At 33.7% G+C, this 23,383-nt stretch overlaps 4 protein-coding genes across 7 annotated transcripts; 2 read left to right on the top strand and 2 right to left on the bottom strand.

Annotated features, from left to right (window-relative positions):
• Window positions 1–377: 377 nt before the first annotated feature.
• Window positions 378–5,140, top strand: LOC124839610 (Pentatricopeptide repeat (PPR-like) superfamily protein). Of its 4 annotated transcripts, none has more exons than XM_088114576.1 (3): window positions 378–2,761; window positions 3,110–3,249; window positions 3,408–5,140. In XM_088114576.1, exon 1 carries the CDS (start codon window positions 468–470, stop codon window positions 2,559–2,561), a length of 2,094 nt encoding a protein of 697 aa, XP_087970702.1. In that variant the 5' UTR covers window positions 378–467; the 3' UTR covers window positions 2,562–2,761; window positions 3,110–3,249; window positions 3,408–5,140. The 4 variants fall into 4 exon arrangements, with proteins under 4 accessions (XP_087970702.1, XP_087970701.1, XP_087970700.1 ...); XM_088114575.1 differs by having other exon boundaries at window positions 3,359–5,140; XM_088114574.1 differs by having other exon boundaries at window positions 3,110–5,140.
• A 1,636-nt stretch (window positions 5,141–6,776) lies between these two features.
• On the bottom strand, window positions 6,777–7,678 carry LOC124839613 (uncharacterized). The gene has a single exon (XM_047315494.2). The coding sequence runs from the start codon at window positions 7,503–7,505 to the stop codon at window positions 6,858–6,860; it is 648 nt and encodes a 215-aa protein (XP_047171450.1). The 5' UTR covers window positions 7,506–7,678; the 3' UTR covers window positions 6,777–6,857.
• A 4,158-nt stretch (window positions 7,679–11,836) lies between these two features.
• LOC148199204 (uncharacterized) lies at window positions 11,837–13,821 on the top strand. The gene is made up of 4 exons (XM_088112596.1): window positions 11,837–11,851; window positions 13,161–13,399; window positions 13,474–13,635; window positions 13,713–13,821. The coding sequence occupies exons 1-4, from the start codon at window positions 11,837–11,839 to the stop codon at window positions 13,819–13,821; spliced, it is 525 nt and encodes a 174-aa protein (XP_087968722.1).
• A 6,688-nt stretch (window positions 13,822–20,509) lies between these two features.
• Window positions 20,510–21,352, bottom strand: LOC124822399 (ethylene-responsive transcription factor 1B-like). Its single transcript, XM_047294396.2, has one exon. It carries the CDS (start codon window positions 21,303–21,305, stop codon window positions 20,688–20,690), a length of 618 nt encoding a protein of 205 aa, XP_047150352.2. The 5' UTR covers window positions 21,306–21,352; the 3' UTR covers window positions 20,510–20,687.
• Window positions 21,353–23,383: the final 2,031 nt, after the last annotated feature.

Here is a 23,383-nt window from a genome sequence, read left to right as displayed (position 1 = left end):
TTTTAAAAATAAAAACAAAACAACTAAATTAAATCTATATATAAAAAATATGTGACTAGCTTTTTTACAGATATTGGTGAAAGGTTTATATATTATTTGACTAGTTTTGAGTGTGCAATGTTAATATACAGTAGATAATCGTTTAGTTTTGTAGTGTTTAGTGGTTATTTTGTTGTATAATGAAAAATAATGATATGAATTTTTCTCCTTAATCCATTTGCACATTTCACGAATGTGACTTATAACAGTATATGCATTATAAGTAAGGTTTGATTGCATAAGTGAGAATTTATTGTTAAATAGTAATTCATGAGTTTAATTGAGTTGAATGCTCTTATATTAATTATATGTCTTTGTTTATTTTTGTGTTTTTTTATAGCTTTATTTTTAGGAATAAAGAACACATGAATTGAAAGAGGAACGGTGCAACTTCGGAAGGCTTGCAGTGTTGCAGTAACACTTTTTTCATGTTTTCTTCTGTGATTCGCAGAAGAATTCGTGCATCTCCTCACACACTCGCCTTCGCCTTCATCTCCTGCACAAGATCACTGACCAACACATCATCGTCGTCGTCGTCGTTATCATCATGTGCGCAGTCCACGGTAAAACAAGTGTGCTCACTGGTATACGATTATTTCGAAGACCACCACACCCACAGGAGATTCTCCCCTCTGTACCTCGACGTCGATCCCAATTCCCTAACCCACGACCAAGTTGTCACCATCGTCGCTTCGCTCGCCTCCGATGGCGGTTCGGTGGTGGCCCACCGTTTCTTCAACTGGGTCATTACTTCCAACAAGTTCCGCCATTTCACGCGCCTCTACATTGCGTGCGCAACGTCTCTCATTGGAAACAGAAATTTCGAGTTGGCCAGTGACGTGTTGCAATGTATGGTGAAGAGTTTCGCCGAAATCGGGAGGGTCAAAGAGGCCGTGGAAATGGTCATCGAAATGCACAACCAGGGATTGGTTCCCAGTACGAAAATGCTGAACTGGGTAATTATGATTGTGATAGAAATGGGTTTGGTTGAGTATGCAGAGAACGTGTTTGATGAAATGTGCGCGAGAGGGGTGCAGCCGAATTGTGTTAGTTACACGGCCATGGTTGTCGGTTATTGTAGAATGGGTAATGTTTTGGAGGCGGATAGGTGGTTGAGAGCCATGATTGAGAGAGGGTTTGTAGTTGACAGTAGGACGTTTACGTTGGTAGTGAGGGAGTTCTGTGATAAGGGTTTTGTGACCAGGGCATTGTGGTATTTTCGTAGGTTGAGTGAGATGGGTTTGAGGCCTAATTTGATTAATTTCACTTGTATGATTGACGGGTTGTGCAAGAGGGGTAGCGTGAAACAGGCGTTTGAGATGTTGGAGGAGATGGTTGGGCAGGGTTGGAAGCCGAATGTGTACACGCACACGGCTTTGATTAATGGCCTGTGCAAGAAAGGTTGGACTGAGAAGGCGTTTAGACTGTTTCTCAAGCTTGTTCGAAGCGAGAATCACAAGCCGAATGTGCTTACTTATACTGCCATGATTAGTGGGTATTGCAGGGATGGGAAAATTAATCGGGCTGAGATGCTGCTGAGACGGATGAAGGAGCAGGGATTGGCGCCGAACACAAACACATACACGACTCTTGTTGATGGGCACTGCAAAGCGGGGAATTTTGAAAGGGCGTATGAGTTGATGAATGTGATGAATGAGGAAGGTTTTAGTTCCAATGTGTGTACGTACAATGCCGTTATTGATGGACTTTGTAAAAAGGGAAGGGTGCAAGACGCTTACAATGTGCTTAAGAGTGGGTTTCGTAATGGGTTGGAAGCTGATAAATTTACTTATACTATTCTCATGTCTGAACATTGCAAACAGGGGGAAATTAAGCAAGCGTTAGTGTTGTTCAATAAGATGCTCAAGAGCGGTATTCAACCTGACATTCATTCATACACTACGTTGATTGCAGTATTTTGTAGGGAAAAAAGAATGAAAGAAAGTGAGATGTTTTTTGAAGAAGTTTTGAGATTTGGACTTGTTCCTACAAACCAAACCTATACGTCAATGATATGTGGTTACTCTAAAGTAGGCGATTTGAGTTTGGCTTTTAAGTTTTTCCACAGGATGAGTAACCATGGTTGTGCTCCGGATTCTATTACTTATGGTGCCCTTATAAGTGGGCTGTACAAACAGTCAAAGTTGGATGAGGCTCGTGGATTGTATGATGCCATGATAGAGAAGGGACTTACTCCATGTGAAGTTACTCGAGTAACTTTGGCTCATGAATATTGCAAAATAGAGGACAGTTGCTCTGCTATGCTTGTTCTTGAAAGGCTAGAAAAGAAACCCTGGATCCGGACAGTTAACACTCTGGTCAGGAAGCTATGTAGTGAGAAAAAAGTGGGAATGGCAGCCCTGTTCTTTCACAAGTTACTAGACATGGATCCTCATGCCAATCGTGTAACATTAGCAGCATTCATGACTGCATGCTATGAAAGCAGTAATTATGCTCTTGTTTCTGATTTGTCTTCGAGATTATACAAGGAAAACCATTTAGCAATCAAAGTGACTAAATAACACATTTAGGACGTGCTTTGACGCTTTGTAAGCCTGCTTACATCTGGACCAATAACTAGTTGGGTTTTGATGAAGTATTTGGGAAGTATACTTGTTGGAGAAGTGAGATTTGTGTCATCTAGGTGCTGACTTCTGCATTGGGTTACCGTGTTTTATGAACATATGGAGTCATGAAGGGCATCGATTATGTGATTCGGCAGGTAACCACCTTACATTTACCTATAGAAAGTTTCAAATCTGCAGACCTTCATTTCAAAAATTAAGGTTTATTTATTTTATCATTCCCTTGTAGTCTGTCATTCGGTTTTCCATTCCTTTTCTTGTTTTTGCATAAGTGGAGCAAGAATAACAGATACTCTAGCAAAATAACGTTATACATGTTTTTCTTTTGGCTGGTCAACTGTGCATCCGTTCTTTATTTTAGGGAAATGGATATCTCAATTGGATTATCGGGAAATGGCTATCTCTTTCACAGCTTGCTTGCATGGCACCAAAGACTTCTCACTTTCTATCTATATAAGATCATATTTCGTTCAACTTCACTGCAGGTTTTCCAATTCAGAGACAATTCTCTGCTAAAATTGATTAAATGATAGAAAAAATTCTACTGTAGCATATACAGCAGCTAAAAGATGGAGAGTTATCATGCCATGATTGTTCTGATAATCTTTGCCAGCTAAATTGAAAGGTAATCTGATACTACACCACAATTGATGATAGCTCATTAGAACTTGCATGCTGGTGTTATGCCATTGTTGTCAAGAGTCTCAAGACAACACAGTATTTGCTGCTGACAGGTGTTCAACATGCAAAGATGTTAAACAAAGTGCTATCTGATTTGTTCAGGTAAAGGATGATGTTGCTGATCTCCCGTGACGTCAAATGTGAAGAGTAAGCATATGGTTGTACTCTATCATATCTATTTTCATGCACCCTCGTTCCATGTATTTTTCTCTCTATTATTTGCAGCATTGCCTTTACAGTGTTTACAACCTTCATTCAGGATTGTTGTTCTTTTATTTTATTTTTTTTACTTTTCTGCTTTTGTTTGTGCTAGCATACAAAACATTGTATCTTTATGTTTTGATGAATTAAATTTTATTCAACAAAGAAGAGGAAAAAAAACCCACATTTTCTTTAAGTTGGAGTTGTGTCCATTCTTGCGACGAATCCAGGATACACAAATATGGGCGAGAGTGATGAAGAAAGAAAATATAAAGTTATTTTGTCATGCTTACTGATTTTAGCAAACAACAATAGCTCCGTTCTACTGCTACAAGGTAGGGTTGATTACAAGGATGCCATTGAACTTTATTTAAAACCAATTTTTTTTTTCAAAGAATCTAAAACCAAATTGTTAGTGCTATTATTTATCGGATGTCTTTTTAATAATTTCTTTTAGTATTCATGCTTCTTAACCCCTTTTTTTGTAAAGTAAAAAGTATATCTTTTTTAGCACATGTTCAAAACTCAAACTAACTTATCTGTTTTCTCTTCTCAATAGATTTAGCACCATATCCTTTGCAACCCTTCCATATCTTTTTTACATTGTCATACATCTAGTTTAATATAATAATGCCATAAAACTTTCTTGTGAGCTTGGTAAGGTCACAAATAATACTTAATGTCTGTATTCTAAGTGCCCAACTTTTATTCTATGCGTGAAATCATTAGTTTCTGCATTACTTTGTATAAGTCAATGATGCTTAAAACTAGAACCCTTTAATAGGGTCCTCACCCCTAATTTTTTCATTACTTCTTTAATATTTCTTCTTATTTCTTGCTAAATAGCAATCTTTATGCTCTCTTGTTTCTATATTAGAAAAAGTTCTTTGATTCCAAAAGCCCGTGAGTGATTGAGGTTAACACAATCGCTAAATAAAAAAAAAGGTGCAAGTTTAGCATAATTACTTTTCTTAACATCCAAGTTCAACGCTCAATTTGATAAAAGCACTCACATTGTACATACATATTCTATATGTTAACTTATAAAATTTAAGCATATTCACTAGTCCCTTTCCAAATTATCCATGTTTAGTTAACCATACTGTAAAGGAAGAATTACTCTTTGAAATTGTTGTAGAAGTAACCTTACAACAAAATAATTAATTATTACGAAATAATTGTTCTCAAACCTAAAGTTACACTGAGCTGCAATCTCCAAAAGATCTTATTTATCGTGTTACACTATTCTGCACTCAATCGGCTTTTGGGGGGTCCTTAGGGCTATTTTATAAGGTATAGTAGCTTGAGAAAGGGCACATAAGAAAGACTCAGAGATAGCTCATGCAGTGATAATCCAAGAGCTTTGCCTAACCCAATATGGACCAACATACACTGGCGAGCTCAAAAACAGGTGTGTAGGACCATGCAGGTGGTTTGGTATGCTACAACTGAAGATCACAGTACCTAGTCAAACATTTACATGACTTCAAGTGGCTTCAAGGACGACACGAGGAGGTTAGCATGGATTGTATTCAAACATGTTATGACACGGGAAGTGTGTACTAATGATAAAATTGCTATAAGCTTTTTGTTTTATTTTTCTCGAATGAGATTACACACTATCTTTGCTTCCATATTCATTTTAGTAGTCTTAGTTCTATATATAATTAGGTTTGTAAAAGCGTTGGAGTATGCAAATGCTCCCTATATTATAGCTATTTTTTATTGATGATGAAAAAATAAATATGCACCACGTAAATAAGGGTTGTGTTTAAATTTTATTTTGTTAGGGTGAGTATGTATATAATTCTGTCAAAAAAAATCAGTTCATAAAGAAAGAAAGAGTAATAAAGTTTATCATATGAATACCTTATCAGTTGTCAATATTTTATACTTATCTTACACTTTTGGAGTTGGTCGTTTCGTTTAATGTAGAATATCAAATACTATGAAGGGAATTATGAGAATAGAGGTGACAGACAGCTCTTGAAATGTCTCATGTTGGAAGTGTTTTTTTTTTATTTTTTAATTTTTTTTATCAAAGGCCAAAATCAGAATTGAATGTAGAAATTCCTTCCTCTTGCATACTTACCAAAGATAGTTTCATCAATATCCCACAATCCCTTGTTTTGAAATTGAAATTACTTGACTTGCATATTAATCAAAATAATTGTTATTAATTTTTGTCAACTAAAAACTGTCATATTTTATTATTCAATTGACGATAAAACAATTGATATAAAACCTTGATGAAACATTGCACATGATATGAAACAAGAAATGCATTCTTGGGCTCGAGAATAAGCTCATGCACATGATATTGATTTCTTTATTTTTAAAAATGGTATACTGATATTTAATCTTATTAAAAATAGTTGGAATTGTATTTGGTATAACATTCCCTCTTCCAATTTAAAAGTAAGTTTATATTAATTTCATCCAATCTATTATGTAACCTCTCATAATTATAGACTTAAAAATTACTAATCAAGAGCATCTTTATTGTTGTGGGAATTATTATATCCTATCATTATGGCATAGCTTTCCTCACTTTATCTTAAAAAATTTCATTTACAAAATATATTTTAATTTCACTTCTTCATAAATGATAACTTTAGCTCTCATTTATGTTTATGAATATTAAGAAACATTATCCTGACAACAGTTTTTTCTTGGCTGAGAACCTCATAGATTCTATTATTACCACGTTGCACTAGTTTCCTCGATAACTTAAGGAATCAAATCTTATAATGCAGATTATGATGCGCATAAGCAATAATAAATTAATGGAGCTTTAAACTTGATTAGAAAAATATGTTCACGTGTTATTAATATAATAGTATAATAATCATTGATAACACAGGGCAATGACATAATTTTAAACCCACCAACACCACATACCCATACCCTTTCCCACACTTTTCTAAGAGGGAATCCATTCAAATCACAGTTTCTTTACACTAAATTAATTATTAATTTGCTCACTAATCTACACTTATATATATGACACGATGGTTACACGCGGATGCATAAATTTCGAGGTTATTCTTTAAGTAAATATATACTTCCTTTTATGATAATTTTCGTTTATCTCTTGTTTTTAATTTCATATGTTGAGTGTATTTTATACTTTGGCAAAATCTTAAAACAGATAAGTTTGAAATAATCACAAGTCAAACAAAGTAAATTTTTCAACCAATAAATCAGTCCAAAAGTTCTATAATAATGGAAAATTTTCAACATTCTCAACGTTTAATTTATATGCTCATATATATGACTATTTCATAATTGTTTACAAACATCAAGAATTTGAAACTAGAAAAAGAAGAAAAAGAGAGAACAAGAGTAACACTAGGAACACCAGATTTGAGTGCAATCACTGAAATCATTCACCCATTGTTGAACCACATTTGCCTCTAAAGCCATTTCCACCACCTTGGCTTGGCTTCTTCCATTCTTGGCTAAGTTATTTAGTAAGTTCTTTCTCCTCTTTGACCCTTGTGACTTACAACTACTATCATCCATTGATGATGATGATGGTGGAGGCGGTGGACAAGATTCTGGCAAGCTCCGCTTCAAAGCCGCCGAACTTGGTGGCTCCGATGACACATCAGAGTCAATGAGATGAGGAAAATTCAGTTTAGCTTTTCGGCCTCGCATTTTGAAGGCAGCTTTGTCATAAGCCAAAGCAGCTTCCTCTTCAGTCACGTAAGTTCCCAGCCAAACCCTAGCACCGTTTTTCTTTGGGTCCCTTATCTCGGCTGCGAACTTTCCCCACGGCCGTCGCCTCACACCCCTGTAACGCCTCCACTTGGGTGGCGCGTTCTCATCACGCGCTTCAGTGGGGTGCGAAAAATCGACACTTGCATCCGAACAAGTGGCATGGCTAGGGTAAGGAAAAGCTTGAGATGGTGTTACAATGGTTGAATCATTGTGAAGGAGATAGTGCTGAATTTGTTCCAAAAATGCAGAGTCTGAATCCGTTGTGGTGGATGACATGATTTGTTATCGAAAAGGAAATGAAGTTTGGTGGTAGAGAAAGAACTTGAGCACTGAACACTCAACTGTGGCACTGTATCTGATATATATAGCAATTTTTTTCTGTTTATGGAACAGTGAGAATGAAGGGTTATTTCCTCCAACCTTCTTTTGGAGATTCTTTCTATGAAACTTCATTAGGTTTTGCTCACGTGCCATTTTTTTATTTTCTTCAATAAATTAATCTCAAGGCCACCATGTGATTCTTGTTATTATTACTCTTTTTTTTTTCATATATATGTGGTGAGAGGAAATTTTAATCTATACTTAAAAAAAAAACAATAAACCTTTAGTTTCTTTTGGCATGTGTCGTTATTATATATAGATAAAGATACCTTATAAATGATTTTAGTTTAGTAAAAAAAAGTGTAGTGTGAACTATGCGAAAGAATATCACTCCTATAATTTAATCTATTTTTTATATGAACAATGGTACTTTAATTCTTGTACTAAGAAATGATAAAATTATATTATTTTTGTAACCTAGCTCAGGTATTAACCATGATAATAACTTCATGTACAATGTGAGTTTATTGATTAATAATTAAATTATTACTGCAAATTAGATAAAATAAATACATAAAAGTTTGTGGCCAATAATTTATTTTTTAAAAAATTCGGCCCAACTGGCAATGAGAAGTTGTGTAATTAAAAGTTATTTATTGAAGTAATAGTTAGTATACATTATTGTACGCAGGTAATTTAATTAACTTTTTGTATATTTTTGAAGTCTTCAAATATTAAAAAATATGAAAATTAAGGTAAAGATATATAAGAGTTTACGGAATGAATCAATTTCGCATATGTTAATAGTACTGCAAGAAATATAAGTGCATTTCATTTTTTTTTCAAGAGTTACTGCTTTTAATTATGCACTGAATTCAAATTATATAAATGTAAGTTATATTATTTTAAAACCTTGATATCAAGATTTAATCTCAAATCCCATTATTATATTTTAATTTGATAAAACTTGAAATAGAAATAATCAAATAATATATATATATATATATATATATATATATATATATATATATATATATATATATATATATATATATATATATATATATATATATATATATATATATATATATAGACACACACAAGCCAATGATGACTGCAACACCTAATAGAAAAATGGACAGATAAGTATGAAATTTACATTATAGGTCAACATATTTCATGCCCTCCAACAACCTTTAAAATTAACTTAAAGTAGTTATAATTAAAAAATGAGCGTGCGAAATTGGGCCCTCTTCTCGTATTTTGGGGGAAACTAGCAAAAAGCTGGGTCCAGTTCTCAGTCTCATTTCAATCAAATCTATATTGTTTGTACTTTATTATTAGTTTATATTTTATTAATTTTTTATATCCATCATAAACCAAGAAACGTGGACATATCATATTTAAATAAATCTTTTTAGGATCGGAGATAAGGTATATTTAGTACAAACATATAATAACTGAGAATTATAAGATTGAGTTAGATTTAAAATTTATTTTTTTTAAAATGATATTGCAGTTATTTAAAATCTATTTTAAAAAAAATTGTTATTTGTTAAATTATGGTATTACCTATTATTAGTCTACGATCAAATCACTTACTTTATTTATAATTGTAGGTTCTATCACTAGTAAAAAGTTTGGATTTTGACGCCCATTATACGCCTCGGTTATACGAAAACCGAAGCGTATAACGTTATATACGTCAGTCCTTATCCAAACCGTTTTAGAACACACTTATTGCATCGGTTCCCCGAAACCCGTGGCCTATACAAGCTACTGCCTCGGTCCAATTCACAACCGAAGCCTATAAGCCTAGTCTGATTAGACTGCACACTGACAAAAAAGTCTGACCACTAGCTACTGCTTCGGTTCGCCAAGAACCCGAAGCCTAAACAGCACCTATTGCATCGGTTAATTTGAAACCGGTGCCTAAAGGGTACCTTACTGCTTCGGTTGGCTTGCAAGCCGAGGCCATAACCACCTGCTCCTGCACGCGCCTGTTCAACCGCTGGAACGTGTACCTTATTGCCTCGGTTGGCTTTGAAACCGAGGCCATAACCACCTGCTCCTGTCCAACTGCAGCTTCGCGCCTAACTGCTGGAACGTGTAGGGCTTCGGTTAAGAACAGAACCGAGGTCGATGCCTCACATATTCTACACCGTAGATACTTTTAACCGAGGCAATATGGGTAGATGACTTCGGGTCTAGAGGGAACCGAGGTAGTATCCCAAATTCATATTTTCCAATCCCGACAGCTTCTTCTTCTTTCTCGTACCTGTTTTTTCTTCACTTTCCTCGCCGCAGAACTTCCATTGGCTCTCCTTGACTCGCCTCCCTTCGCCTTGGTGCCTCGCCGGTGTACCTCCGCCACTACTGCTGCCAGTGCTCGTGCATTCAGTGCTGCTCGTCCTCGTTGGCCGCGCCTCTGCCCTTCACCTACGCGCCACCGTTGACCTGCCGGTGTTTCCTCCGCCACTGCTGCTTCCATTGGTACGGCGCCGGTCTCCGCCACTGCTGCTGCCAGTGCTCTCGCCTGCCGGTGCTTCCTCCGCCACTGCTGCCTCCGCCGGTACTGCCTCCAACGCTGTTTCATTCTTCCTGTCTACATTGAGGTTAGTTGATTGTGTTTTTACTGATAATAATTGTTGTTTCTTGCTCTGATAATAATTGTTGTTTCTGGAGGAGAATCAAATTGTATGTATTGGTTGAATTGATTTTTTTAATTTTGTTGGATCAAGCTCATGTAGAACTACTTTAAGGATTGTCTAGAAATGTGAAAATCTGGATTAAAAAACTACCGAAAACCTGATCAGCAAGCAGATATCAAAACAGAAATTAATTATTTTTTATAAGACTACTTGATTGAGGATGAGATTTTTCCTAATTGCAACTATGAAATTCCAATAACAGTTCAAACAGAACGCAACTCAGACAAGTAAACTTTTGGCCAAAGGATAAATAATACGAATATATCAGCTTACACTGGTGGAAGATCAGCATCTGAGGTAGATTCACTAAGCATGTGCTCCATCTCTTGTATATTCTGTTTCAGTTGGCGAGACAATTTATCTTTTGCTGGGAGTTTTGCAATGCTAGGATAATAAGCTCTAGTCACAAATAGTTGGTCTTTCAATTTCTTAATCAGAGTCTCTTTCATTTCTTGTCTATGTTCTTGTTGCCATAGGCAATAACTACCAAATGTGATCTGACACGAATTTCTGTCTTCATTGGTAGAGCTTGTTTTTGGGTGGGTGGCCTGTTCAATATGATCACTGCTAGGATTCTGTTGCAGAACTTAATCGGTGTAAGTTCTTATATGAATGACAATATATAAAATAACTTACAAAAAACTTAGCTGGGGAATAATAATGTGTGCAAGTTACATAACTTTATGTTATACTATGAGTACTACCTTTGGACTCGAACATAAGAAAAATTAATTACTTTCACACTAATTAAGAATAATAGTTAGGTTCATTTATTATTCTTGTATCTATACAATAAAAAGGTACTTTTACTAAATGACCTTCTAATATTTAGTGGGGATAGTGCTTAGGTTTATAACTGAGGGTGTTTTTGAAAAATTAGCATCAAATAGGATTGAGGTCGTTGAAATTTACTTATATTTAAGTTCACCAAAAACATTACCTTTATTTTTACTTATATTTACAAAGCTTGGTAGTGTTATTGGTCTAAGCTTGTATTGGTTGGATCATATTGGTGGATGGCCTATATTATTATTAGCATTGTACCAATCTGATCAATTAATAATCATTGGAAGATATAGTTTCAACATGGTGCGAGCAAAGCATTCACTTTCCATCATGACCTTTCCTCCCTTCCATTGAGCAGAATAGATTTCCCCCACATCTGAAACTCTTTCTTGTATGCCATCATGCCTTTCTCATCAAATATTTTCCCTTTTACAATCTTCTTCCCATAACAGCTGCAAGAAGACCCTGTCTATGTTTTCTGCTTCTGGTTTTACTACTTAAGGTAGTGTTAGATGGCATGACTTTCTCCATATTATCTTAGGTCTTAGTATGCTATAATGTTATTGGATCAGCATCGTACCAGACACACTAGATAGTATAATTGGGACCTGGATCAATATTATGAAGTGAACTATTGAGTGCTATTAGTTGGTTAATGTGTTAAATAGAAGTTTCAACCAATTACAGTAATATATGCGTACATTTGAGGTTGGAGGTGATTGCAGAACATCATTAGGTGGCACTTAGAACCTGAAAATCATTAAGATTAAAAGCATAAAAAGGAGGGAAATGAGATACAAGAAGGTATCATGGGATGTGGGTAGTCTTATCAATGGCAGTAGAACAACCTCTTTGTTTACGATATTGAAGGAGACTCGAGGAAGGAATTAATAACACTAAATGCATAATAATTCTTCTAATTCTGTGGACATCCAAAAATGAGTGCCTCACCATCTGGGTAATCCTTTGATTCTTCTATGTTGAGTATACGTCAGATAAAAAAGTCACACACTAAATCCTTATTCAGACATAAAGACACCATATAAAATTTAAAATTTAAATCCCCATAATAAAGAAAATAGAAAATGAACTTGTTTTGATCTTTTGACAAGAAGTAAAAAAGTCACCAGGTCACTGGGTATAACCCATCAACCATTAGGACCTATCTAGGAAGGAGTCGACTATAGCTGTCTGGAATAACACATAAGAAAAGACGCAACAAAAGAAAATTAAAAAATACAGATTACAAAGAGAAGAGCATTCTCTTGCTATATTACTGAATCTCATAATCATATTAGGAATGCATGTTCAATAATACATACTATTTATACACGCAGTAGTCTAGTATTATCATTTATATCAGATTAAATTATATGCATTATGTCTACTAAGTCTATGAGATAATAATATGTAAATTAAAATATTTTATTATATTCTCCACCACTTGGTCACGTTCAAAGAATGAACTTTGCAAGTTAAGTCTTTCGTTATCAAATAATCATAAAAATAGAAAGGTAGCTGCACTAACATCCGTGGTTCCAGCCACTGGTTATGGAAATCCAAAGACAGCACAGTATCATAACACAAAATATATCAAAATCACAACCTTAACTGTAATTGTTAGAAAGGAAGGGAGAATTCTTAGAACCCAACGTTTGACAGAGCAATGATAGCATAAAGTAAACTGAAGTGTGGTCTGCAAATAACTAAGATATTGGGTTTGCTTGGAAAATCTTCAATATAAAGATTTTTAGGACAGAAAAAAAAAGAAAGAAAAATCAAATTAGTTTTTCCATAAATTAAAATTAGCTTTTCCATAAATTAAAATTGTAGAAGATATTTATGAGACAGCCACTTTAGTGCATGGTGTACAACTTTCAGAAGATGAGGTCAAGGTCACGGTGGATGAAGTTGTCATAGCGGATGCCGTTCTTCCTGTGCCTACAGATGAGTTCTTCACTGTGGAAGAAGCATTTAAGTCCTTTGTCGCCTGGCCTAGACATTTGGTTGGTGATGTATCTAATCCCCCGGTAAACACTTGTACTATATACTTCTCAATTTTAATATTTACTTCTAATTGACGTTATAACATAACCATTTTTGCATTTAACAGCAGATAGGTAAAGAGGGAAGTCCTCCACCGAAGAAGACTCATTTATCTGAGGATGACCCTCTTGGTGCGTTAGACGAGCTCGCTAAAATCATTTCAAATGTGCCGATGAATGTACACTGGGATTCTACTACATTTGGAAGAGAAACTCAGATCCCATTGTACTTGCATCATCAAGATGTTAGGGAGCTTGCGTCGGGTAGAGAAGAAATTAATATTACACTCATTCAGCTGTGGATGATGTAAGTTTATGAAAACTTTTTTATACAATTCTATTTTATCAACTTACTTATATCATATTATTTCTTCATTTTAGGTATATGTCTGATGTTAGTAACAAGAAGGGGTTCAACGATGTATATGGGTTCATTGACCCCTCTATGACTCATGAAAGAAATAAATTTGATGATATCCAGACATACATCAGCACCTGTTTTGGAATGGGGAAGGAGATATATTTTCTCCCTTATATACATGGGTAAGTGAAGTTTGTTAACTTCAACACATTCATTTATTAATTTTGGTATATGATTCATAAGTTATTACCAATTTCAGGTGTCATTGGCAGCTACTTGTGATCTCCATACCGGAGAACACTGCTGTCTGGTTTTGTTCATTGCAGAAGTCTCCTCCCAGCTCTCTTAGACATGTAGTAGATTGGTAAGAATCTCAATGTTTCTACTTTTTTTATATATAAATGTATGCTAAAGGAATTGCTTTTAATAGTTCCCTTGCAACACATATGATGTTATCTGGGAGATCTACTGCTACAGCTAAAAAGCTTGCATGGGTTGCCCTTAAGGTTTGGTATTTTAGTCCATACTCATTTACATTTGGTTCCATTCAATTGATGTTACTTAACATTTTATAATTATGATGATATATTGTAGTGTAATATACAAACGGGGTCATATGAATGTGGTTACTACGTCATGTTTTGGATGATGACCATTATTCGTGCACATTACACCAGTGGATGGGAAACGGTATTATTTAGGTTTCAATTTTATTTTCCCTATAGTTTAGATTTCAAATACACTAAGTTAAATCATTGTATTTTATGCAGAAATTCAATAGGACTGCTCCAATTCCGGAGAAGTCACTTCAACTTGTGAGGAAAGCACTGGCTAAATATGTAATTCATTTATATAATAGTATATACTAGATATTAAGATATACTAAGTTCTAAGTTTATGTTTCTAAGTTGTTTGATGTTTTTCTACATTATTATTAGTTTAACATTGTACATTCAGTTTTATTTATGCTTCAAACTTGATTTAGGATTATAATTTGATTGATTTATGCTTATAAGAAGTTGATTTATGATTCAATTGAATGTATTTATGTTTTATTATAATTTTCATTCAAAATATACGTTTCTGGATTATTCTCGACTGTTCTGGCTGTAAATATATATGCAGGTCTGTTTCTGTTGTTGGGAATGTCGCAGAAACAGACCTCATTTTAAAAAAAAAAACAGTGATATATGCCTCGGTTGGTGTCACAACCGAGGTAGAAAAGCCATTTATGCCTCGGTTATAACCACAACCGAGGCCGAAAGTACTGCGTAAAAAAAAAAAAAAAGAACTCTACTGCCTCGGTTCAGAGTACAACCGAGGCAGTAGAGTGAAGAAAAAGACCTCTACTGCCTCGGTTCAGACCACAACCGAAGCAGTAGGTGAACATACGGCCTCGGTTGTAGATGAACCGATGCCAAATCACCTCTCTTTATGCCTCGGTTCAAACCGAGGCCAAAAGTGGTACACTTTTTGCCTCGTCTGCATATGCCTCTGTTCGAGAACCGGTGCCTATAATGAAAAACAACCGCTGTCTTTTCTCCTGCTTGTACTAGTGTATATATGTCTTAGCATAAGAAAAATATATTAAAAATTTCATATTAATTGAAAATAAGATAACTTTATAATTTATAATTGAATACAAATTTTACGGAATTTGAATTGGGTTTTAAAACTACTTAAAACTTAAGATGAATATTGTTTGTATTGTAGCTATCTTAAAATAAAGAATAGCCTCGGATAGACTAAACTTAATGGGTATTGGGTTTTCATATTTTTAGAGAAAGGACTGTAATTTTATGGATTTTCTTTTCATTGTACTGTTAATTGATTTCATTTATTAGGATAAGTAATATCTTCTAGATATACATATAAAGATTTCAGTCCAAATTTAAATTTACCTAAATATAATTGGTTAGCATTTGGCATTTGATTATAAGATATATGAATCATATATGATAAACATTCCAGAGGTTGCGTTTTTACTCCACCCAAATTGATTCATCAACCATTTTAATTTGATTATCCTCGTTAATCATGTTTAGAAAAATATATAACAAACGAAACATTTCAAGTATTCTATAACAAATTAAACTTGTAGCATGTTAGGATACTCAGTAAATGATATTTTTTTTAAAAAAAATCACATCCATAATGAGGTCTAGAGTAAAAAAACGTAATTTATATTATTATAATATGTATATATTACTTGAATGTAAAAGATTTCAAATACCCAAAACACTTCTTTAGTTCTTCAGCTTTTATTTTGAATAAGAAACTTTAAAAAATATTCGCACCTTAATATTATAAGTTGGAGCAATTGGTAGCTCTATTAAGAAATCCCAACACCTACTCCCACATGAACCAAACCTAGAAAACATTGAATCTTTAATGAATAAAGAAAACCTAGTAAGTTGAAAGTAGGAAATGGGAGATAAAGGTTGCTCTTTTGTGGTTATGCAAAGCTACGTGGGAGTGGTTGGGAAGCTCCAATTAAAATGGTTTAGGTTTAACAACAAAAGTACATCCCAATACCAATCTAAAAACACATTTATTCAAATTTAGAATACTTATATAATATGCATCGATGTTCAAGGTGAATTTTCAAAAAGGTAAGAGTTTAGACAATGCTAGAAAGGTTTTTATGGTGTTAAATTGTGGAATCACGAAGATATCACACTTAAATACTTAAGCGATCTAGTAAGAGGAAATCATAGAAAAAAGGAATTTTAGTTTCGTGTCATAACAAAGGTTAATTGTATGGAAAGGGAGACATATCTTTTGAGGTAAAGTCACCCTACTCAAATCTATACTCCCAGTCATTCTTTTATACTATTTATCAATATTTAAAAAGCATATGATTTTGGGAAGAATGATTAGAAAAAAAAACAAAGGGATTTTTTGTGAGAAGGAGATTATGAAGGTCGGTTAGGTGGCAATCTATTTGTAAAACAAAAAATGGAGAGCGAGTTCGGGGTTAAGGACTTGAAATCTTATAACAAAGCTCTATTAGAAAAATTGAAGTGAAGATTTGATAAGGAGGAATTAAGTCTATGGAAAGAGATATATTACTTTCAAAATATGTGACGAGGACATGAATGTAACTAATATATATGTTAAAATTATATTTTTATTCTTCTATTCTCATAAAAAAACCAATTAGATTTATAATTTTTATTTAATTCAATTTAGTATTTTAAATTTTAAAAATTATTCAATTAAGTTCTTTATGTTAGATTGATGTTAATTTTATGTTAGAATTTATATATCAAACCACACAATCTGAAAAATAAAATTAATTTGAATATTTAGGCTATTTAGATGGAGTTATTTATTTGATATATAAATTTTAACGTAAATACAGTGTCAATCTAATGAAAAGAATTTAATTAGATATTTTTAAAAACTAAAGGATTAAATTGAACCAAGTAAAAATTAGAGATCTAATTGAATTTTGTATAAGAATTAGGATATAAAAATAGAATTTTAGATTTAATATAAAATAAAGTGGGTAGAGAAAATGGAAAGAAAATCAAGTTTTAGGAAGATAAGTGGTTAGAATGATAGAAAGTGTTGGTGAATACGTTTATGAGTCAGTTATAGAAAAACACATTATATAGGGATTGAGAGGATCAATGGTCATGAGAGTTTAAAAGTGTATATGGTAAAATAAGAATATAGATTGTTATAATGGAATTGAAAATGAGGAAGGATCCTTGTTAAGTACTTTCTCAAAAACCAAGGTCTTATTAACTAGAGAGTAATTTTAAATAAGGTGACCACAAAAGATAATTCAATAAAGAGAGGTGTGGATGTGGGGTGTAAAACATGTGTATGTATGAAATTAATGATGAAATAGTAAATCACTTAATTTTTTTAATTGTGGGGTTACAAAAAACATTTGGAAAATGTGTGATGAAAGATTGAGGAGCAAGTCATGACCCAACATGAAGCTAGATTCCAGAAGGTCCTGGACCAAGAGACCTTCTTTTATGCATCACCATTCATAAGGGTCGATTAAACATTCAGAAGACCCTCTGCAATGGCCAACTGATGGATGTCTAGGATATCCTAGACGACAAAGTCACTAAGATGTTAAGGAGGACGCTGTCGAAGATCAAGTCCTTCTTCACCCAATTGATTGGAAGAAAACCACAGTAGACATCCTCTATCCTCTACAGTGCCAAATTTGTATTATTTGTTATTTTTTTTAGGATCAATCTGATGTGATATGTATAAACATAGTTTTTTGTAAACCGATAGCTACCGGATCGACCTTTTTATATTATATTTTCCCCCTTTTTTAATTGAATTAATAGAAAGAGTCTTTTCTTCCACACTTGTGTTTATTTTTGTGTGTTGGTTTTCCTTTTGATCGGTCTATTGTAACTTAACATTGTATCTTAACATGTTTTTCCATAAATGCTCGATAATGGTTCTTTTGGAACTCGTTCTTAATCGACCATTTCGAATTAATATCGATTTGCAAATTTTCTAAGTGATTTTTAGGCCATTTATGGATGATCGTTTGATAAGGGTTCACTTTGATGAGCTCGTTCTTAACTGTTAATGTCATTGATTAGATTAATTTAAACCATTTTTAATGGTGAACGCTCAATTTTCTTAACCGATTATTTGTTAAACGGTAGGGATTCGGGTGGAACTCTTCCTTAACCGTTTATGAGTTCTCTATTGAAGGGGTTCAAGTATAACTCTTCCTTAACTGATGGGCTAAAATGTGTGATAGGGGTTCAACAAGTGAACTCTTCCTTAATCGACCATGTAATTGGTTCAGTAAGGGTTGGTTGGATGAACTCTTCCTCAACAAACCAATAGAATTATCGTCAAGCAAGAAGAAGAAAATGAACAATTATGGCTTGGAATTCCTTGTCTTACTTATTCACATGTTGTTCGGTGAATACATTTGAATAAGCTAATGTAAAACTTGTGTGGCGTTCTAAGTGTTTGGCACAACTTTTTTGCTCAAGTTTTAAAGTCGGTAAGTGGTTTTCTTCATGTCTTCTACTATCTTGAACATTTCATCCCAGTTTGACGCGAGCTTCCCATGCATAGACTTCTTCCTTGCGTCATTTGTCATTTTCCATACCAAGTCTCCTTCAACGAAGCTCTTCGGCCTAACTTTAGTTTTGAACCTTTGTGTGACCATCCTTTTACAAGCATTATTTTAGACGGTTGCATTCTCCCTTTGCTTGGTTGTAGTGTCAAGTTCAATTATGAGATGTTTGACGTTGACATCCAATTCTTGAATTTGCCTCCTTAGAGAAGGATCTCCCACTTCAACTGGTAGCATCATGTATGTTCCATACATTAAGTAGTTACCAAAATTGGGCCTTTCGATCTTTCCTTCCCGTATAAGATGATTTCTTGTTTGTCACATTCTTCTCCGCACCCATCTATTTATAGAATTCCCTCATGTCTTCTACTTGCATGAACTAGGAGACTCTCTGCCTGAGCTCATCCATGCTCTCAACAGAACTCATGCACAGGATATTGGCAAACATCCTTTGTTGTAGCACTATTATAAATGTGGTGCATGGCCATATCTAGGATAAGGTTTTGGATGTGTAGAGACACCTTCCCAAACCTCTCCTTAGAGGCCTAAAGCGATTGTTCTTTCTCCTATATGACATTGACGAGAGCAATCAACATCATTGGTGTGGTCAAATCGATGTGAACTGAGCTTTAAATTTCGTTCTGATGGTTTCAAAGCAGCCTATAGGGTTGGCTAGAAATGTAGAAAACCAGGCCAAGGCTTCCCCCTTCAATGAGGTGGAGAAAACCTGCCACCATATTGTGTCACTCGTGGTGTACAACGTCATCTGGTTCATGAAGGTCTAGATGTTCTTGTCTAGGGTTTTATATCCATCATACTTCTCAAACATTAGCATCGTCCAATTAATGGACAGAAGGGTTTCTACGATTCTCGCATGGTCCTTGCTTGCAACGAAGCTGCTAGCTTAGACTGTCCAGTCTAATTTCTCCAAGGTTGCTTAGTTGGTCCTAGGAGGGTTGAGGTGGACGACACAAGACCCTTTGTCATCCTTCTCTTGCCGAATGATCTCATTCTCGACTCTCAACGTTCTTATTTTTTTCCTTGTACTTTCTTTTCATTTTGTCCATTTGTCTTTGTATCCTCTCATCATCACCATTGGTTTTATCGGGTTGTTAACGTTTTTTTTTGTACTTGATTGTTCACCATATTCTTTGTAGTAACCATATAAACTTAAAAGTTTCTACTCAACCTCACATTAATGTCAAACATTAATGTCAAAATGTTAAGTTTTTAATTTTGTTATGTAAATTATATTTTTATGTATAAGTTAAGACAATCCAATTATTTTTATTTAATATATTTACTTTTAAAGGAAAAAGTTTACGAGAAGTTTTTCTAAATAATCCACATACCATTAATTCATGATAAAAAAAATTCAAAGATATTTCCGTTGGACATTTTCCCTTTATTTTCTCGCTAGTCATCTTCTTCTACCCCTCTACTTTCCTTTTCTTTCTCGTTAATATTGTTACCAAAAACAAAATGTTTTTATTTTAAACATGAGATCGATAAATATCTCAATTCTCACAAAACACATCTACATATACTAAACAAGCTACTTCATCCCAATCAATATCTCATTCGTACATAAAAAATCGTTTTCCTCTTACACAAATTGAACACTCACATATAGTTCAAACATTCTAATGGATTCATAATTATCAACTTCCAGAATAGATTAAGAATCTTTCATCTTATTGTAGAACCACAATACTGGACCTGTATTTTCCGCTTACCTCTTCCCCCGATTCCCTTTCAAACTCAAATCAAGCTTCTAAGCTTACAAAAACAATTAATTAAGCATAAAATTAATTTATAAGATAAAATTTATACTCTTTTTATATATTATAAAGTCGAATTAAAATTTTCCTTACTTCCCATATAAATTTTAGTTTCAATACATATATAATATAATATTTACTTTTCTATTTTACTACTAATGATCGCCTACAGTGCATGTTAAAAGTGAAAAGTATGTCAACTCCTTTTATTGGTTTTATGATCAATAATTCTTGTTTATATTGTCAAACATCCGATTTTGAGTATCACTAACTATATGAAAATAATCAAATCGGCAATTGTGAAATGGTAAACAAAATTAAATCGTATGAACACCAGATTGCATTACAATACAATCTTTGAATGAAATTGTACAACAGATCAACATGCCAGCTTGGCTTGGCTTCTGTTCTTGGCTAACTTATTCAATAGATGAGTGAGGTTCTTCCTCCTCTTCGTCCCTTGTGACTCTGAGCTATCTTCTGAACACGAGGATGACGGTGAAGATGGTTCAAAACTTTGCGACAACTTCCTCTTACAAGTTGTTTCCATCACAGGTTCCGACAATGTTTCAAAATTATCAGAATCTATAAGATGAGGAAAATTCAGCTTAGCTTTTTGCCCACGCATCTTGAAAGCAGCTTTGTCGTAAGCCAGAGCTGCTTTCTCCTCAGTGTCAAAAGTTCCAAGCCAAACCCTAGTTCCGTTCTTCTTTGGATCCCTTATCTCCGCCGCAAACTTCCCCCACGGCCTGCGCCTCACGCCTCGGTAATGCTTCCACGCCTGTGGGGCGTGGACATGACGCGCCACCACAGCAGTTGCATCCTCACTGCGGAAAACAATGTTCTCCAAATCACCATCACGTTTAGGGTTTGAAAGTGGATCATGAGAAGCAACTTGGTGGGTTGCAGGCATGAGATTGATGGAATCGTGTCCCAGTAGGTATTGTCGAACGGATTCCAAGAACTCAAAGTCCGAATCTGCGGTGGCTGAAGTCATGTTTCGATTCTCAGCTAAATTTGCGCTTTGTGTGGCTTCAACTGTATGGTTCAGAGCATCATTTATAGCATCGAATTTGTTTAAACAATTGTATTTTTCTGCTAACTACTGTGGCACAACGTGCAGGTATTTTTAAAATATTGTTGGAATGGTTGCTTCTTTGAAGCTTCCATGGATTTTGGCATGGCACTTGTTGAACTTTGAACTTTGAAGTGGCAATTTTTGTCGTCACCTTTTTCTTCACTTTAAATAATGCTACTCTCACAGCAAACTCTATTTGAATTCTTGTTGTAACCTTTGGCAATAAGTTTTTGGTTAAATATTGAATTATTTAATTAATTTGTATATTATGAGTCACATCTCATCTAATCTAACTAACCAAGCACCACCTTATAATACTATGTATAAGTTATACACAAATATTTGAATGGCAATTTTATACATCAAAGTGGCTTTTCTTTAACTATATCTTCAATTTTATTTGTCTTAATCAGTGTAAGAGCCTCAAGCCTGTTAAAATTATATCTATGCTTACTTTTCTCTTCTCCACTTTTTGTAAAAGCAAAAACAATGAATATATTTTATTTCATTTTATAACATCACAATTGTATACACTCTAGTGCAGCAAAGCAAAGAGTTTTAGCATCAATCCGAAGAAAATAAAAAACAATTAAAAAAGTATTGGAAATAAAAAAATAAAACTTGAAACGAAAAATAGATTTCGATTATGAAACAACCGAAATTTATTCGATTATATATTTCGGTTTCTTAGTCAATCGAAATCTATTCTTTACTATATATTTTGTTCTTTTGATATAACTAAAATCTATTCTAGAATTTTTTTTTTTAAAATAATTTTATTTTGTTTTTCATTTAGTTAAGTTATGGACTTAGACAAAAAATAAAATAACCACAAACATCCAAAGACAAACCAAATATATTAAACATATAAAAAATATATTAACAATATATAAAAAAATTTAAGAACCTAAAAGTACAGAAACTAAATATTGCAACAATGCAAAACACAGTATTGGAAGCAAGGAAAAATATACTACAATAATGCCACCTTAATACAAAACGTGGACACAAATAACAACACAAAAATGTATGTGTTAGGACATAACTAGCTTTAATGAAATACGAAAAAAAAAAAGCAGGAAAAGAAAGAAAGAACGAATGAGCTAACGGTAGAAATGGAACAAAGTAAGGAAGAATCGAAAGAACTACAAGGTGGTAAAAATGGAACCTCTTTAGTGCAATGGCAACAGAGAAATTAAACAACGTTGACGTTTGCAATGGCAATGAAGAAATGGCAGCGACATTCAGGTCTCCAGTTATAAAAAAAAAAAGATTTATGAGAAAAATAATGAAACAAATGTTTTTATTGGAATTTTAAATATTTGAAAAATTAAGTCTGGAAAACAAATAAACTTTTGATTCTTTGTAAACTTAAAATCTAATGACATTTTTAAAATTTTGAGATGATTATAAACTTTGGTTCTTTCTATTCTTAAAAAACCAAAATCTATACTAATATAAATTCAGTTATTTTAAAATCAAAATCTATAGTTATGCAACAAATTTCAAAAATATCATTATAGTTTGAAAGATTTTGTTTTTCTTTGACAGGGAAGCTTACTAAATGATTTCAATTTTTTTTTTTACAATATTCGATAAAATTACCCTTTTTCCATATTAAGATTCGTTAGCTTAATAAGTCATTATTTAATAATATGCCTCTTCTCTATTATTAGTGACCATACTTATCCATAGAGTTTTCTAACAGGTGTGTGTGGTGGAGATCATGATTGGCCAGAGGCCTAAGAAGTTATATAGGCAATGAAAATGAAAATGTTAGGAGAACCAACGACAATGATAAAATGGAAGGGAACGACAGGGTTTCTTTCTGACACTATTTCTTTATTGTAAGAGTTAACAAACGTTTATTTTTGTTTAATTGGCTTTTTTAAAAAATTCTTTAAGTCATTAATGTGCGTATTATTACTTTTAATCATTAAACGCATAAACTACTGTAATCATATACCATTTAAATAAATTATAAATTCAGTCCTTTT

This window comes from Vigna umbellata, chromosome 4, assembly GCF_029865625.1.
Source record: "Vigna umbellata cultivar VRB3 chromosome 4, Vumbellata_1.0, whole genome shotgun sequence".
NCBI lineage: Eukaryota > Viridiplantae > Streptophyta > Magnoliopsida > Fabales > Fabaceae > Vigna > Vigna umbellata.
This window is presented reverse-complemented; position numbering and strand designations above follow the sequence as displayed.